This window comes from Helicoverpa zea, chromosome 30 (genome assembly GCF_022581195.2).
Source record: "Helicoverpa zea isolate HzStark_Cry1AcR chromosome 30, ilHelZeax1.1, whole genome shotgun sequence".
In the NCBI taxonomy this organism is placed as follows: Eukaryota; Metazoa; Arthropoda; class Insecta; order Lepidoptera; family Noctuidae; genus Helicoverpa; species Helicoverpa zea.
The window spans coordinates 2,752,664-2,770,974 of NC_061481.1; the positions used below are offsets into that span (position 1 = coordinate 2,752,664).

At 40.4% G+C, this 18,311-nt stretch overlaps 2 protein-coding genes across 10 annotated transcripts in view; one reads left to right on the plus strand and one right to left on the minus strand.

Annotated features, from left to right (window-relative positions):
* Nucleotides 1-18,311, minus strand: part of LOC124644463 — a 37,949-nt gene that overhangs the window by 13,155 nt on the left and 6,483 nt on the right. The window lies entirely within an intron of this gene.
* Nucleotides 16,042-18,186, plus strand: LOC124644464. Of its 6 annotated transcripts, none has more exons than XR_006986067.1 (6): nucleotides 16,234-16,453; nucleotides 16,542-16,636; nucleotides 16,747-16,842; nucleotides 17,065-17,131; nucleotides 17,207-18,060; nucleotides 18,139-18,186. XR_006986067.1 is itself a non-coding variant. In XM_047183827.1 (5 exons), exons 1-5 carry the CDS (start codon nucleotides 16,385-16,387, stop codon nucleotides 17,223-17,225), a joined length of 327 nt encoding a protein of 108 aa, XP_047039783.1. In that variant the 5' UTR covers nucleotides 16,042-16,384; the 3' UTR covers nucleotides 17,226-18,126. The 6 variants fall into 6 exon arrangements, 1 of the variants encoding a protein (XP_047039783.1); XR_006986068.1 differs by lacking the exon at nucleotides 18,139-18,186 and having other exon boundaries at nucleotides 16,261-16,453; nucleotides 17,207-17,426; nucleotides 17,690-18,126; XM_047183827.1 differs by lacking the exon at nucleotides 18,139-18,186 and having other exon boundaries at nucleotides 16,042-16,453; nucleotides 16,542-16,617; nucleotides 17,207-18,126.

Consider the following 18,311-nt stretch of genomic DNA (forward strand, 5'->3'; position numbering starts at 1 on the left):
TGCACGCATCACAAGCATAGGCGAATCATCGTATGAATCCCGTGGATGTCTATCGCCGGCACGAGCCGCGCTCGCCGAGTCATCCGCGCCGCGTAGCGAGTTGTGTCTAGTGTGACGTCACGAGTCACGCATGACAATCAATGCTCTCGAATCATTTAGTGTGGATCTGCTAGGATTGCCCTTGGAGCGTCGATTTAGTTAGGATCGTTATATGATGCACGTTTCACAACCACCATGATTGGCGAATCATCTGGTGTGCATAATGATTTTGAGTATGATTTTATTAAAAACTAGCCGTTTTCCCGCGGTTTCATCCGCGTCTCGTGGGAAATACTGCCCGCACCGGGATAAAATATAGCCTATGTTACTAGCAGATAATATAGCTTTCTAATGGTGAAAGAATATTTATAATCGGCCCAGTAGTTTTTGAGTTTATCCATTAGGATCGCAGTTTCAATTTTAATTGCATATGGGAGCATCATCATAGATTTGGACTCAATGATTGAACAACTAAATCGAATTACTATTATGGACTCGTACCTACATGGGTACCACAATCGTCGATGTCAATCCATGTAATATTATAAATCTGCTTGATGGGCTATGAAGTCTATATTCATAGAGATGAGTTCGGGATCGCAATCATGAATCGCGGGATGCCGGCTCGTTTGTGAATCGCTCGAAATGTAGTTTAAGGAAAGATTGCAGTTTCAATAAACTGTATAGGCAGGATCACAGTTCCAATAAACTGGATCGGAGTCATATGATGCACGTAACACAATCAAGGTCGGCTACTAACGATGAGAAACTCTTTTGATAGCATCATGGCTCGCGAATTCATTTGGTGTGAATTTCCTAGGCTTGCCTTTGGAGCGTAGATTTGGTTTGGGAACAATGATCACACCTAACTAACTGAATCGGAACAAAGCGATGCCACAATCATGGATTGCAATTCAAGCATTAACATCGCGAATCATTTCGTATGAATCCTCTGGATGCCTATGAAGTAAGCTTACATCCGAACTTAGTGTCGAGTTCACAAGGAGCTGAAATTCCACTATCAATACATGTACTGATTTCGAGCATAAATTGAGTAAAAATAACTCTTATAATGTATTGCTTTTATAAGCGATACTGGAAATATAGTATTGCAGTTATGCCGACTGCGTTTTATATAAGGGAGAAATAAAACTATGGACTCCATTCGCAGTTACATATGTATTATATTACAATATGTATTATATAAAATATACAATAATTGTATTATATTACATGAACACCATTTATTAACTGCATTTTGCTTGGTCTAACATTTTCCTGTTACGATGAATCCGCTGTTGTCAAATAAATCGAAACATGACATGTGTAGATTGAGGAAAGATTGAAGTAGTAGTAGTCATTATCGGAATTATATGTATGATAGTAGTTTCAATAAACTGTATAGGCAGGATCACAGTTCCAATAAACTGGATCGGAGTCATATGATGCACGTAACACAATCAAGGTCGGCTACTAACGATGAGAAACTCTTTTGATAGCATCATGGCTCGCGAATTCATTTGGTGTGAATTTCCTAGGCTTGCCTTTGGAGCGTAGATTTGGTTTGGGAACAATGATCACACCTAACTAACTGAATCGGAACAAAGCGATGCCACAATCATGGATTGCAATTCAAGCATTAACATCGCGAATCATTTCGTATGAATCCTCTGGATGCCTATGAAGTAAGCTTACATCCGAACTTAGTGTCGAGTTCACAAGGAGCTGAAATTCCACTATCAATACATGTACTGATTTCGAGCATAAATTGAGTAAAAATAACTCTTATAATGTATTGCTTTTATAAGCGATACTGGAAATATAGTATTGCAGTTATGCCGACTGCGTTTTATATAAGGGAGAAATAAAACTATGGACTCCATTCGCAGTTACATATGTATTATATTACAATATGTATTATATAAAATATACAATAATTGTATTATATTACATGAACACCATTTATTAACTGCATTTTGCTTGGTCTAACATTTTCCTGTTACGATGAATCCGCTGTTGTCAAATAAATCGAAACATGACATGTGTAGATTGAGGAAAGATTGAAGTAGTAGTAGTCATTATCGGAATTATATGTATGATGAACGCATCATAATCATTGAGATTAATCTTTAAGATTAATCATTATGATGCAAGCATCACAAATCATGGCTCGCGAATATTTGGTTATGCCTTTATTAAGTGCTTTTGAGCATAAGTTGAGTTAAAACAACTGCTATAAGATATTTTAATTATAAGCGATTAAGGAAATATAGTATTGCATTTATGCCGACTGCGTTTTATATAAGGGAGAAATAAAACTATGGATTCCATTCGCAGTTACATATGCACTCTTGTCGAGACTGTGTGTCGGCTAGCGCGTAGGATGTTTGCGCGTTATACAGCCGCAGACACGAGCACGTATTTCATAGAAGACCACCGCTCGCTCTACCCGAACTATGTGAGACGGTCAGACAGGCAACTGAGAGTCTGTAAAGAATACCGAAGACAAAGCGACGACCAACTCTATTGGAACTGAGTTACACAGATTATTGTCATCATTCGAGCTTGCGATTGTAGCGTTGCTGAATACACCAAGACCTAACCGATTGACTACATGCAGATCATTTACTCGAAAAGTGATGAAAAGTTGACTCTCCTAAAAAAAGCCAAAAAAAACATATGTAATACTTTATTGATTTGGATTGTATTCCAAAATCAACTCGTGTTACATATGTTTTTTTTTTGTCGTACTATTATTTCAGTATTCCCTTACTCAGTGCGAGCGCATTATGATTCACGGTATGGATGGCATTGTATGATGATTATACTAGTGGCAGGCTCTGTAACTCAGTTCCAGTAGAGTTGGACATCGCTTTGTCTTCGGTTTTCGGTATAGACACACAGTTGCCTGTCTGTCTGTCTCACATAGTTCGGGTAAAGCGAGCGGTAGTCTTCTATGAAATACGCGCTCGTGTCTGCGGCTGTATAACGCACAAACATCCTACGCGCTAGCCGACACACAGTCTCGACAAGAGTGCAGATGCAATAGCGGATAGAATCCATAGTATCTTATATTTCTCCCTTATATAAAACGCAGTCGGCATAACTGCAATACTATATTTCCTTAATCGCTTATAATTACAATACATTATAAGAGTTGTTTTCACTCAAATAATGCTTGAAATCATTCTGCACAGCAGATGATTCACGAACCATGATTGAGCTGCGTACATCATTTCAGTTTATCGAAACTCCATTCTTTCCTTAATCTACACTCCAAGCGGTCCATACAAGGGTCGTCATCCCGCGATTCATGACTGTCATGGTCTGGATCGCTTGAAGGGAACGCAGATTGGATCGTTATAGGATGCACGCATCACAAGCATAGGCGAATCATCGTATGAATCCCGTGGATGTCTATTCCGGCACGAGCCGCGCTCGCCGAGTCATCCGCGCCGCGTAACGAGTTGTGTCTAGTGGGACGTCACGATTCACGCATGACAATCAATGCTCTCGAATCATTTAGTGTGGATCTGCTAGGATTGCCCTTTGAGCGTAGATTAAGGATCATTTTAAGGTTGACGAATCACAATCATGGAGTCGCGAGATCGCTAGGGAATCGGTATTGTTTATTTATTTATTTGCTATATTATTGTGGATCGGTGTAAGATCGCGTGTCGAGTGTAGTCAAGATCACAGTTTCAGCATAATATGGGATCGATGACATATGATGCACGTAACACACTCAATGTCGGCTACTAACTGTGAAATGTAATGATTTGAAAACTCTTTTGTCAGCATCATGGCTCGCGAATCAATTGGTATGAATCCCCTGAATGTCTATCGTGCGCTCGCATACTATTGGCCGGCACGAGCCGCGCTCGCCGAGTCATCCGCGCCGCGTAGCGAGTTGTGTCTAGTGTGACGTCACGAGTCACGCATGACAATCAATGCACTCGAATCATTTAGTGTGGATCTGCTAGGATTGCCCTTGGAGCGTCGATTTAGTTAGAATCGTCATGTGATGGACGCATCACAACCATGATTCGCGAATCATCTGGTGTGCAAGATGACTTTAATAATAATTTGATTAAAAAAAAACTTATAAATTAAAACAATCTTTATATTGATCCCCGTACTCTAGACACCGATGCCATGCACTCGTGCGCTCTCATACGTATGGCCGGCGCGTGTCGCGCTCGCCGCGTCATCCGCGCCACGATAACAAGTTGTATCCAGGCTGAAGTGACAATAAATAGATGCCGCATCGACGAGTGCAAATTAAATCCTTGACTCCTTTGCCATGATAATTAAATCTTTTATCTACACTTAACGATTGCTTTATTACATGAACACCATGAATCCATATTCGAGTCATATGATATTATATCACAATCATGGACTCGCGAGATCGCTAGGGAAAACCGGTATTGTTGTGGATCGGCTTTGAATCGCGGTGAGTATAGGCAGGATCTTAGTTTCAATTTTAATTGCATATGGAGCATCATCTTAGATTTGGACTCAATGATTGAACAACTAAATCGAATTACGAGTATGGACTCGTACATGGGTACCACAATCGTCGATGGCAATCCATGTAATATTATAAATCTGCTTGAGGGCTATGAAGTGTATATTCATTGAGATGAGTTCGGGATCGCAATCATGAATCGCGGGATGCCGGCTCGTTTGTGAATCGCTCGAAATGTAGTTTAAGGAAAGATTGCAGTTTCAATAAACTGTATAGGCAGGATCACAGTTCCAATAAACTGGATCGGAGTCATATGATGCACGTAACACAATCAAGGTCGGCTACTAACGATGAGAAACTCTTTTGATAGCATCATGGCTCGCGAATCATTTGGTGTGGATTTCCTAGGCTTGCCTTTGGAGCGTAGATTTGGTTTGGGATCAATGATGACACCAAACTCACTGGATCGGTACAAAGCGATTCCACAATCATGGATTTCAATTCAAGCAATATACATCGCGACATCTCTTATGAATCCTCTGGATGCCTATAGAGTAAGCTTACATCCCAACTATGTGTCGAGTTCCGAACAAGTAGCAGAAATTCTCGTATCAATACATGAACTGATGTCGAGCATAATTTGAGTAAAAACAACTCTTATAATGTATTGTAACTATAAGCAATTATGGCAATAAAGTATTGCAGTTATGCCGACTGCGTTTTATATAAGGGAGAAATCAAACTATGGATTCCATTCGCAGTTACATATGCGCTCTTGTCGAGACTGTGTGTCGGCTAGCGCGTAGGATGTTTGTGCATTATACAGCCGCAGACACGAGCGCGTATCTCATAGAAGACTACCGCTCGCTCTACCCGAACTATGTGAGACGGTCAGACAGGCAACTGAGAGTCTGCTCACTGCCGATACACCTGACAGCGACACTGTACCGAAGGCAAAGCGACGACCAACTGTATTGGAACTGAGTTACAGATTATTGTCATCATTCGAGTTTGCGATTGTAGCGTTGCTGAATACACCAAGACCTAACCGATTGACATACTGACTTCACGCATATCATTTACTCAAAAAGTCATGAATAGTTGACTCTCCCAAAAATGTCAAAAAAAACATGTAACAATTTGTTGATTTGGATTGTTTTCCAAAATCAACTTGTGTTACATATGTTTTTTTTTGTCGTACTATTAAATCAATATTCCTTTAGTCAGTGCGAGCGGATCACCGTGTGGATGACATTGTATGATCATTTGTCTAGTGGCAGGCTCTGTAACTCAGTTCCAATTTCGAATAAAGTTGATCGTTATATAGTTATATAGTCGTTATATAGTTCGGGTAGAGCGAGCGGTAGTCTTCTATGAGATACGCGCTCGTGTCTGCGGCTGTATAACGCACAAACATCCTACGCGCCAACCGACACACAGTCTCGACAAGAGTGAATATGTAACTGCGAATGGAATCCATAGTTTTATTTCTCCCTTATATAAAACGCAGTCGGCATAACTGCAATACTATATTTCCTTAATCGCTTATAATTAAAATATCTTATAGCAGTTGTTTTAACTCAACTTATGCTCAAAAGCACTTAATAAAGGCATACCAAATATTCGCGAGCCATGATTTGTGATGCTTGCATCTTAATGATTAATCTTAAAGATTAATCTTAATGATTATGATGCGTGCATCATACATCCATATAATACCGATACTGACTACTACTACTTGAAACTGCTATCTTTCTTCAATCTACACTTCGAGCGTTCCATAGACGAGCCGGCATCCCGCGGTTCATGTCATATTAGGCATTCCAGTTTGTTACAACTGCGAATCCCGAGTTCATATCAAAGTGATTCGCATCCAGTCTATATGCGATTCCATGAGCAAGATGCCTTGATCCTAAAAGACTAATCCTAGTTTGTCGAAACTGCCAACGCGAAACTCGCTCTCCACGCGATCTACAGCTGAACGACAAACTCGCAATCTACGATGATCATAAGTTATGAACCAATCCAGTATGTTTAAACTGCGATTTTTGTACATAGCGATCCATATAATTTAATTTACTAACAATAGTAATTAACTAAAAATTGTTACTAACAACAAAATGAGTCATGGTCACTTGAATAAATGAATTTAATATACATATATATAGCCGACTTATGCAAGAGATGATTCAAGGTCAGACGACTCAAGCTTCCATGTACATAATTTCAGTTTATCGAAACTCCATTCTTTCCTTAATCTACACTCCAAGCGGTCCAGTCGTATACATGAGCCGCCATCCTGCGATTCATGATTGTCATGGTCTGAATCGCTTGGCTGGCACGAGCCGCGCTCGCCGAGTCACCCGCGCCGCGTAGCGAGTTGTGTCTAGTGTGACATCACGAGTCACGCATGACAATCAATGCTCTCGAATCATTTAGTGTGGATCTGCTAGGATTGCCCTTGGAGCGTAGATTAAGGATCATTTTAAGGTTGACGAATCACAATCATGGAGTCGCGAGATCGCTAGGGAATCGGTATTGTTTATTTATTTATTTGCTATATTATTGTGGATCGGTGTAAGATCGCGTGTTGGGTGTGGTCAAGATCACAGTTTCAGCATAATATGGGATCGATGACATATGATGCACGTAACACACTCAATGTCGGCTACTAACTGTGAAATGTAATGATTTGAAAACTCTTTTGTCAGCATCATAGCTCGCGAATCAATTGGTATGAATCCCCTGAATGTCTATCGTGCGCTCGCATACTATTGGCCGGCACGAGCCGCGCTCGCCGAGTCATCCGCGCCGCGTAGCGAGTTGTGTCTAGTGTGACGTCACGAGTCACGCATGACAATCAATGCACTCGAATCATTTAGTGTGGATCTGCTAGGATTGCCCTTGGAGCGTCGATTTAGTTAGAATCGTCATGTGATGGACGCATCACAACCATGATTCGCGAATCATCTGGTGTGCAAGATGACTTTAATAATAATTTGATTAAAAAAAAACTTATAAATTAAAACAATCTTTATATTGATCCCCGTACTCTAGACACCGATGCCATGCACTCGTGCGCTCTCATACGTATGGCCGGCGCGTGTCGCGCTCGCCGCGTCATCCGCGCCACGATAACAAGTTGTATCCAGGCTGAAGTGACAATAAATAGATGCCGCATCGACGAGTGCAAATTAAATCCTTGACTCCTTTGCCATGATAATTAAATCTTTTATCTACACTTAACGATTGCTTTATTACATGAACACCATGAATCCATATTCGAGTCATATGATATTATATCACAATCATGGAGTCGCGAGATCGCTGGGGAATCGGTATTGTTGTGGATCGGCCTTGAATCGCGGTGAGTGTAGGCAGGATCGCAGTTTCAATTTTAATTGCATATGGGAGCATCATCATAGAATTGGACTCAAACAAGTATGGACTCGTACATATAATATTATAAATCTGATTGATATGGCCGGCACGAGCCGCGCTCGCCGAGTCATCCGCGCTGCGTAGCGAGTTGTGTCTAGTGTGTTTGGGATCAATGATAGATCAGATCGATCGATGATGTCACCAAACTGGATCGGAACAAAGCGATTCCACATGGAGTGCAATTCAAGCAATATACATCGCGACATCTCGTATGAATCCTCTGGATGCCTATGGAGTAAGATTACATACGAGTTATGTGTCGAGTTCACAAGGAGCAGAAATTCCTCTATCAATACCAGAATTGATTTCCAGCATAATTTGAGTAAAAACAATTCTTATAATGTATTGTAACTATAAGCAATTATGGCAATAAAGTATTGCAGTTATGCCGTCTGCGATTTATATAAGAGAGAAATAAAACTATGGATCCCGTTCGCAGTTACATATGCACTCTTGTCGAGACTGTGTGTCGGCTAGCGCGTAGGATGTTTGTGAGTTATACAGCCGCAGACACGAGCGCGTATTTCATAGAAGACTACCGCTCGCTCTACCCGAACTATGTGAGACAGGCACACAGGCAACTGTGTGTCTATACCGAAGACAAAGCGACGACTAACTATATTGGAACTGAGTTACAGAGCCTGCCACTAGACAAATGATCATACAGTGCCACCCACACCGTGATGCATATGCGCCCGCACTGACTAAAGGAATATGATTTAATAGTACGACAAAAAAAAAAACATATGTAACACTTTGTTGATTTAGATTGTGTAATCCAAAATCAACCTGTGTTACATATGTTTTTTTTTATCGTACTTTTTAGTCACTATATCTGTATTCAGTACGAGCGCATATGCATCACGGTGTAGGTGGTATTGTATGATCATTTGTCTAGTGTCAGGCTCTGTAACTCAGTTCCAGTAGAGTTGGATGTCGCTTCGGCTTCGGTATTCGGTATAGACTCTCAGTTGCCTGTCTGACCGTCTCACATAGTTCGGGTAGAGCGAGTGGTGGTCTTCTATGAGATACGCGCTCGTGTCTGCGGCTGTATAACGCACAAACATCCTACGCGCTAGCCGACACACAGTCTCGACAAGAGTGCATATGTAACTGCGAATGGAGTCCATAGTTTTATTTCTCCCTTATATAGAACGCTGGCGGCATAACCGCAATACTATATTTCCACACACGTTTATAATTGCAATACATTATAAGAGTTGTTTTTACTCAAATTATGCTTGAAATCATTTTGCACAGCAGATTCACGAACCATGATTGAGCTGCGTACATAATTTCAGTTTAGCGAAACTCCATTCTTTCCTTAATCTACACTGAGTGTAGGTAGTTTAAAACGGTGAGTGTAGTACAGGATCGCAATTTCTACAAATTGGATAGGAGTCATATGATGCATGTAACACACTCAGATCGGCTACTAACGAAGGGACACTTTTTAGTCAGCATCATGGCTCTGATTCTGCTTGATTGCCTAGGGAGCGTAGATTTGGACTCAATGATTGAACAACTAAATCGAATTACGAGTCCATGTACCACAATCGTGGATTGCAATTCTTATATCTGCTTAATTGACTATGTATATTCATATTACGATCCGCGTTATGCCTATGGAGAAAATCTCAGATTCAACTTACTGGAGCAAGAAAAGCTATATGATACACGAATCACAATCATGGAATCTTGCTTCACTTTGAGATGAATTCGGGACCGCAACCATGAATCGCGGGATACCGGTTCGTCTACGGATCATTTGGAGTGTAGGTTAAGGAAAGATTGCAGTTTCAATTAACTGTATCCGAATTATATGTTGATGATTGTGATGCGTGCATCATAATGATGGTGCATCATAATCATGGCTCGCGAATCGGGTGTGCCTTTATGAACTGATTTCGAGCATAATTTGAGTAAATACAATTCTTATAACGTATTGTAATTATAAGCGTTATATTTGGAATGCATATTCTTTAGGAATCATCCAGTAACCAACATTTACACTTACCTCATACACAAAATGGGTCAGTGTTATAATACATAAGATACCAGTCATTTCAGCAAGACTCACTGTAACGCTGGCGTAGTCTGAAGCGTAGTTTCAATGTAGTTGCTCGTCGCTTCGGTATACTACAGTCGGTGTAAACGCTCAGAATCTTGTCGGATTGGCTTATTGTATAGTTTGGGAAAAGCGAGCAGAAGTCTATAATGTAGAACTCGTTCTTGTCTATGACTGTAGATCGCGAAAACATCTTACGCATGAACCTACGTACAGTAGTCTCGGCAAATGTGCCGATGTTACTGCGGATGCGATCATCCATATAAAATTTCGTTTGTGCAAATTGGGATTCCTATAATTTTGAAGGATTATAGCCTTTGAATGCTTATGGAGTTTATTTAGGATCGCGGACTCAACAACCTGGATTGATCAGTTATATTAAGCGCGCATCAAATTCGTAGATTCGCGGGATTTCGCGGTGCGCCTGCAATGATCCGTTTTGTTATGAACGGTCACGATCCGAGAGTCAGGGTCGATCTGATAGATATATGTTGAATATCGCGCCGGGACCCGGGGTAACTCGTCAGGACCTCCGGTAGTGTATCGCGCGAGCGGTAGGAAGACGGAAGACTGACTAAGCCGCACAACTTGCAGCCGCTTTTATAATTAGTAAAATAAATAATACCATCCTCTAGTTTCCTTGAAGGGACCGCAGATTCAGGATCATTATAGGATGTCAAGCATAGGCGAAATATATCGTTTGAATCCCCTGGATGTCTATCGTGCGCTCACATACATATCGCCGGCACGAGCCGCGCTCGCCGAGTCACCCGCGCCGCGTAGCGAGTTGTGTCTAGTGTGACGTCACGATTCACGCATGACAATCAATGCTCTCGAATCATTTAGTGTGGATCTGCTAGGATTGCCCTTGGAGCGTAGATTAAGGATCATTTTAAGGTTGACGAATCACAATCATGGAGTCGCGAGATCGCTAGGGAATCGGTATTGTTTATTTATTTATTTGCTATATTATTGTGGATCGGTGTAAGATCGCGTGTTGAGTGTAGTCAAGATCACAGTTTCAGCATAATATGGGATCGGTGACATATGATGCACGTAACACACTCAATGTCGGCTACTAACCGTGAAATGTAATGATTTGAAAACTCTTTTGACAGCATCATAGCTCGCGAATCAATTGGTATGAATCCCCTGAATGTCTATCGTGCGCTCGCATACTATTGGCCGGCACGAGCCGCGCTCGACGAGTCATCCGCGCCGCGTAGCGAGTTGTGTCTAGTGTGACGTCACGATTCACGCATGACAATCAATGCACTCGAATCATTTGGTTATGGATCTGCTAGGATTGCCTTTGGAGCGTCGATTTAGTTAGAATCGTCTTGTGATGGACGCATCACAACCATGATTCGCGAATCATCTGGTGTGCAAGATGACTTTAATAATAATTTGATTAAAAAAAAACATAAATTAAAACAATCTTTATATTGATCCCCGTACTCTAGACACCGATGCTATGCACTCGTGCGCTCACATAGTCATGGCCGGCGCGTGCCACGCTCGCCGCGTCATTCGCGTCGCGATAAAGAGGTGTGCCTTAATGTGACGTAACGATAGATGCGCGCCGCATCGACGAGTGCGAATTAAATCCTTGTGTCCGTTGCATTGAACTTTCAATCTTTTTCTCTAAACATTGAGATATTTTTATAACACGAACAACACCGTTTATCCATATTAGCTAATATAAAGCACTCGCATTACAAACATGAATCGCGTGTCGCGCATCATCTGGTGTGGATCCGATTGGTGACTTTGCGGTTAGACTGTGAACCGCATATATATAAATTGCATCGGAATTTTATTTTTAGTAATACATATAAATTGATGATGGCACGTGTACAAACATGGTATGTGTATCTGCATGGAGCGTAATGATTCAACAAACTAAACCGTATTATGAGACCATATAACACACTCATATAGACTGCGTCCATGGGGAGTGTTTGCTGGATTGGCTATGGAATGTTGGTTCAGGACGCTCGCAGAGCACAATCATGGAACGCGAATCATCTGGTGTTTGAATCCGGGGTTATGCCTATGGAGTAGGATTGAGAATCGCAGATTCAACAAACTGTATCGTTCTGGAGCTATATGATGCATTTCGATTTTAGGTGAATTCGTTATCACACTTAGCTTACATTACAATCATGAATCGCGGGATGCCGGATCGTCTATGAGTCGCTCGAAATGTAGATTAAGGAAAGATTATTCAATAAACTGCATCGGACTTATATGTTTCTGATTGAGATGCATCATAATCATTATGATGCACGCATCACAATCATGGCTCGCGAATCATCGGGTGTGCCTTCATGAACTCATTTCGAGCATAATTTGAGAATAAACAACTCTTATAATGTATTGATTTTAAAAGCGAGACTGGAAATATATAGTATTGCATTTATGCCGACTGCGTTTTATATAAGGGAGAAATAAAACTATGGATTCTATCCGCTATTGCATCTGCACTCTTGTCGAGACTGTGTGTCGGCTAGCGCGTAGGATGTTTGTGCGTTATACAGCCGCAGACACGAGCGCGTATTTCATAGAAGACTACCGCTCGCTCTACCCGAACTATGTGAGACTTCCAGACAGGCAACTGAGAGTCTGTAAAGAATACCGAAGACAAAGCGACGACCAACTCTATTGGAACTGAGTTACACAGATTATTGTCATCATTCGAGCTTGCGATTGTAGCGTTGCTGAATACACCAAGACCTAACCGATTGACTACATGCAGATCATTTACTCGAAAAGTGATGAAAAGTTGACTCTCCTAAAAAAAGCCAAAAAAAAACATATGTAACACTTTATTGATTTGGATTGTATTCCAAAATCAACTCGTGTTACATATGTTTTTTTTTTCGTACTATTATTTCAGTATTCCTTTACTCAGTGCGAGCGCATTATGATTCACGGTATGGATGGCATTGTATGATGAGTTGTCTAGTTGCAGGCTCTGTAACTCAGTTCCAGTAGAGTTGGACATCGCTTTGTCTTCGGTTTTCGGTATAGACACACAGTTGCCTGTCTGTCTGTCTCACATAGTTCGGGTAAAGCGAGCGGTAGTCTTCTATGAAATACGCGCTCGTGTCTGCGGCTATATAACGCACAAACATCCTACGCGCTAGCCGATACACAGTCTCGACAAGAGTGCAGATGCAATAGCGGATAGAATCCATAGTATCTTTTATTTCTCCCTTATATAAAACGCAGTCGGCATAACTGCAATACTATATTTCCTTAATCGCTTATAATTACAATACATTATAAGAGTTGTTTTTACTCAAATAATGCTTGAAATCATTCTGCACAGCAGATGATTCACGAACCATGATTGAGCTGCGTACATCATTTCAGTTTATCGAAACTCCATTCTTTCCTTAATCTACACTCCAAGCGGTCCATACAAGGGTCGTCATCCCGCGATTCACGACTGTCATGTAGGGCTTCCAATCCCGCAATACCGAGATCTCGGTATTCCGGGATCCCGCATCATTTTTTAGTCACGAGCGCTGCGGGATTACGTGTGCGGGATCCCGCTCGATTTGCGGGACTGTAAAGAAACATGCGCACGACCATTCACGACCGCGAACGCTGTTTTCTTCGCAAACATTTCCAATGGAATGATAAAAAAAAATATATAAAAAAAAAAAACAAATAATTATTTATCATTCAGCTGAAACTGTTTTTTTCTATTGTACTTGATTGTATTTTTATATTTGATCTCAGTAATTGAAGTGTAATTTGATTGATCTCATTTAACGTTAATTAAAGTGAAATAACGTTGATTTAATTTGATTAATTTATTGTTTTATTTGCCTCACATAATATTTTTCATAATTATATGCGGGATCCCGCCAATACCGGGATCCCGAGGGATTTGAATACCAACTCCCGCCAATACCGGGATCGAGCATGGGATGCGGGATTGGAAGCCCTACTGTCATGGTCTGGATCGCTTGAAGGGAACGCAGATTGGATCGTTATAGGATGCATGCATCACAAGCATAGGTGAATCATCGTATGAATCCCGTGGATGTCTATCGCCGGCACGAGCCGCGCTCGCCGAGTCATCCGCGCCGCGTAGCGAGTTGTGTCTAGTGTGACGTCACGAGTCACGCATGACAATCAATGCTCTCGAATCATTTAGTGTGGATCTGCTAGGATTGCCCTTGGAGCGTCGATTTAGTTAGGATCGTTATATGATGCACGTTTCACAACCACCATGATTGGCGAATCATCTGGTGTGCATAATGATTTTGAGTATGATTTTATTAAAAACTAGCCGTTTTCCCGCGGTTTCATCCGCGTCTCGTGGGAAATACTGCCCGCACCGGGATAAAATATAGCCTATGTTACTAGCAGATAATATAGCTTTCTAATGGTGAAAGAATATTTATAATCGGCCCAGTAGTTTTTGAGTTTATCCATTAGGATCGCAGTTTCAATTTTAATTGCATATGGGAGCATCATCATAGATTTGGACTCAATGATTGAACAACTAAATCGAATTACTAGTATGGACTCGTACCTACATGGGTACCACAATCGTCGATGTCAATCCATGTAATATTATAAATCTGCTTGATGGGCTATGAAGTCTATATTCATAGAGATGAGTTCGGGATCGCAATCATGAATCGCGGGATGCCGGCTCGTTTGTGAATCGCTCGAAATGTAGTTTAAGGAAAGATTGCAGTTTCAATAAACTGTATAGGCAGGATCACAGTTCCAATAAACTGGATCGGAGTCATATGATGCACGTAACACAATCAAGGTCGGCTACTAACGATGAGAAACTCTTTTGATAGCATCATGGCTCGCGAATCATTTGGTGTGAATTTCCTAGGCTTGCCTTTGGAGCGTAGATTTGGTTTGGGAACAATGATCACACCAAACTAACTGAATCGGAACAAAGCGATGCCACAATCATGGATTGCAATTCAAGCATTAACATCGCGAATCATTTCGTATGAATCCTCTGGATGCCTATGAAGTAAGCTTACATCCGAACTTAGTGTCGAGTTCACAAGGAGCTGAAATTCCACTATCAATACATGTACTGATTTCGAGCATAAATTGAGTAAAAATAACTCTTATAATGTATTGCTTTTATAAGCGATACTGGAAATATAGTATTGCAGTTATGCCGACTGCGTTTTATATAAGGGAGAAATAAAACTATGGATTCCATTCGCAGTTACATATTCACTCTTGTCGAGACTGTGTGTCGGCTAGCGCGTAGGATGTTTGTGCGTTATACAGCCGCAGACACGAGCGCGTATCTCATAGAAGACTACCGCTCGCTCTACCCGAACTATGTGAGACGGTCAGACAGGCAACTGAGAGTCTGCTCACTGCCGATACACCTGACAGCGACACTGTACCGAAGGCAAAGCGACGACCAACTGTATTGGAACTGAGTTACAGATTATTGTCATCATTCGAGCTTGCTATTGTAGCGTTGCTGAATACACCAAGCCCTAACCGATTGACATACTGACTTCACGCATATCATTTACTCAAAAAGTCATGAATAGTTGACTCTCCCAAAAATGACAAAAAAAAACATAGTAACAATTTGTTGATTTGGATTGTATTCCAAAATCAACTTGTGTTACATATGTTTTTTTTTTGTCGTACTATTAAATCAATATTCCTTTAGTCAGTGCGAGCGGATCACCGTGTGGATGACATTGTATGATCATTTGTCTAGTGGCAGGCTCTGTAACTCAGTTCCAATTTCGAATAAAGTTGATCGTTATATAGTTATATAGTCGTTATATAGTTCGGGTAGAGCGAGCGGTAGTCTTCTATGAGATACGCGCTCGTGTCTCAACTCTCGACAAGAGTGAATATGTAACTGCGAATGGAATCCATAGTTTTATTTCTCCCTTATATAAAACGCAGTCGGCATAACTGCAATACTATCTATATTAATAATTTCGTCAAAGGGTACGGTAGACTCGATCGAAACCTTATATGAATAACAAAACATAAAAAAATATTAATTTTGAGTCGACAACATATATCCGCAAAATTCGGATTATGGAGAATTTCGTTAAATTTCAATTGCACTGACAAGCAAACCACAGTCGCCATCTTGGGTAGTTAATAAACGTTGCTTAGATACGCATCGCCAACGTTTAGTGAATCTTATCGATCTTATCAAAAAATACTTTTCGTCAGTCGTTGACGTTTCGCGAAAATATTGTTTTTGACACTTTTTATGATATACTTTTTGTTATGTGTTTTTTCTTTAAACCTAAGATTGGCCGATTGCGATAAAAACCATAGAAAGAAGAATAATAACCATAACCTCAAAGTCGAAGTTTTAGTTCAAAATGTCATTTAGTTGTTCAAATGTCATAGTCATTTACTTTGTTTGGATTACACACATCATGCCGAAAATCGTAAGTATTTCATAAAATGTTTCGTTGGTCGTGTCTCTGTCTTCGTTTAGTCTTTTGTTTGATGATACCTATATCATTTTGTTAACAGCCGAATCTCCGTGCATTTGGTAAACATTGTCACAATTGTGGAAAGTGGATGGAGCGAAGGGCTCTTCGTAAAGATGGTGTGTAGTATTTTAGTAGGTATGTAGGCAGGTTGTGTTTTTAAGTGAATTTTGTTTTGTTTTCTTCTTAAAGTGTGGATTGTGAGCCTTCTGCATTTAAAAATAAAATAAGTACTTATTTACTTCCAGTGACATGCAATTTTTGTAATGGCAAAATATTTGCAAGAGATGGCAAACAAAAGCAAATGTGCAGTCGATGTGTGGAATGCGACAACATTATACTCGGTAAGCGGCTCAACATTTTTTCTCTATAATTCGACAAATAATAATAAATGACCACACGCATAGCCTGTGTTGAGGTGTCATGAACACATACAGAAACAGACACGATTTTTTCACCGTTTTTCTTGATAATGAAATGAACCCCTTCATGCGCAAGTTCTACTTGAACTTGGCTGGCTCTTATTATACAATAGACATTATTAATTGTATAATATATTTTTGCAGATAATTTCAATTATTGCGAGTGCTGTGGGTGTAAAATGAAAAATAATACTTATTACCGGATAGAGATGTGAGGATATACCTACATACATTCACAATAGTTATTATTATTTGAATATTTATCTAATATATTTTCTCCTTTAAGGTCGATAACGAAGAGTTGAATGTTAGAACTTATGAAAATATTATTTACAACTCATTTCGAGAAGCTGCTCAAGCAAGAGGGCTCCTTTTTGACGATCAAGAATGGGAAAGATGTTTGAATGAAGCAATTGATTTTAAACTTCCTCGGCAATTATTTCGAGTTCGAAGATTCGATGATGTAAAAATTCAAATTATCAATACCACTGAACAAGGCTTGAAAGGTGATTAATATTTATCGAAAAATGTTATATATAGAGAAATTTTGTGATAATCAACCTCTGATGTATAATAGAGAATATTTTTTTATAAGTACCTTTGCCAAATTCTCGGATAAGTACTCATTGTAAAATTACAATTTACATATACTTCCTAATATTATTCTTGATTTAGCCAATTTGGATAAAGAACCACAATTTCATATTTTATTTTTAAAATTAGTAAGTACTTATCTACCTGACAACTGGTCACTCACAAAACACCACAGGGAAAAGCTTGAACGCTGTCAAAGAGCCATGGAAAGGAGTATGACCGGCATAAAGAAACAAGACAGAGTAAGAAGCAGCACGATACGACAAAAAACCAAAATAGTGGATATACTAACACGCATTGACCAACAGAAGTGGAGGTGGACTGGCCACATGATGAGAGACCCGCAAAACAAATGGAGTACAGTTGTCTCCGATTGGTACCCCAGAGATGGCAAACGCAACAGAGGACGTCAACAAATGCGATGGGAAGACGACTTGAGACTCACGGCAGGAAATAAGTGGCGAAGAGTGGCAAGGGACAGAACCCAATGGAAGAAGTTAGAGGCCTATGCCAAGAGGCACACTGAACTACGAGACATATTGTAGTGTAAATAATATTTTATGTATGTTTTTGTAACTATGTTTTGGTTCAGAATAAAAGGCTTATTATTATTGTCTCTTCCAGACCTCGGGACTATAGAGTCCCGGATTTTTGGGAGGCGAACGTGGGGCCGAAGCCAACACGCTGAAGCCCTTTTGAGACAACTTTAATGAAATGGTGACACAAAACCGACGATTATCCCTGTATACACTATAGAAATGTACCCAAGGACAATCCTCGGTTCTGTGCTAAACTAT

Bases quoted from the DNA above. Each gene is read 5' to 3' on its own strand.
- LOC124644464 (XM_047183827.1), top strand. From the start codon at position 16,385: ATGTCATTTAGTTGTTCAAATGTCATAGTCATTTACTTTGTTTGGATT. The intron at 16,618-16,746 runs GTGTGTAGTATT...ATTTACTTCCAG, and splicing joins AAGGGCTCTTCGTAAAGATG to TGACATGCAATTTTTGTAAT. The intron at 16,843-17,064 runs GTAAGCGGCTCA...ATATTTTTGCAG, and splicing joins ATGCGACAACATTATACTCG to ATAATTTCAATTATTGCGAG.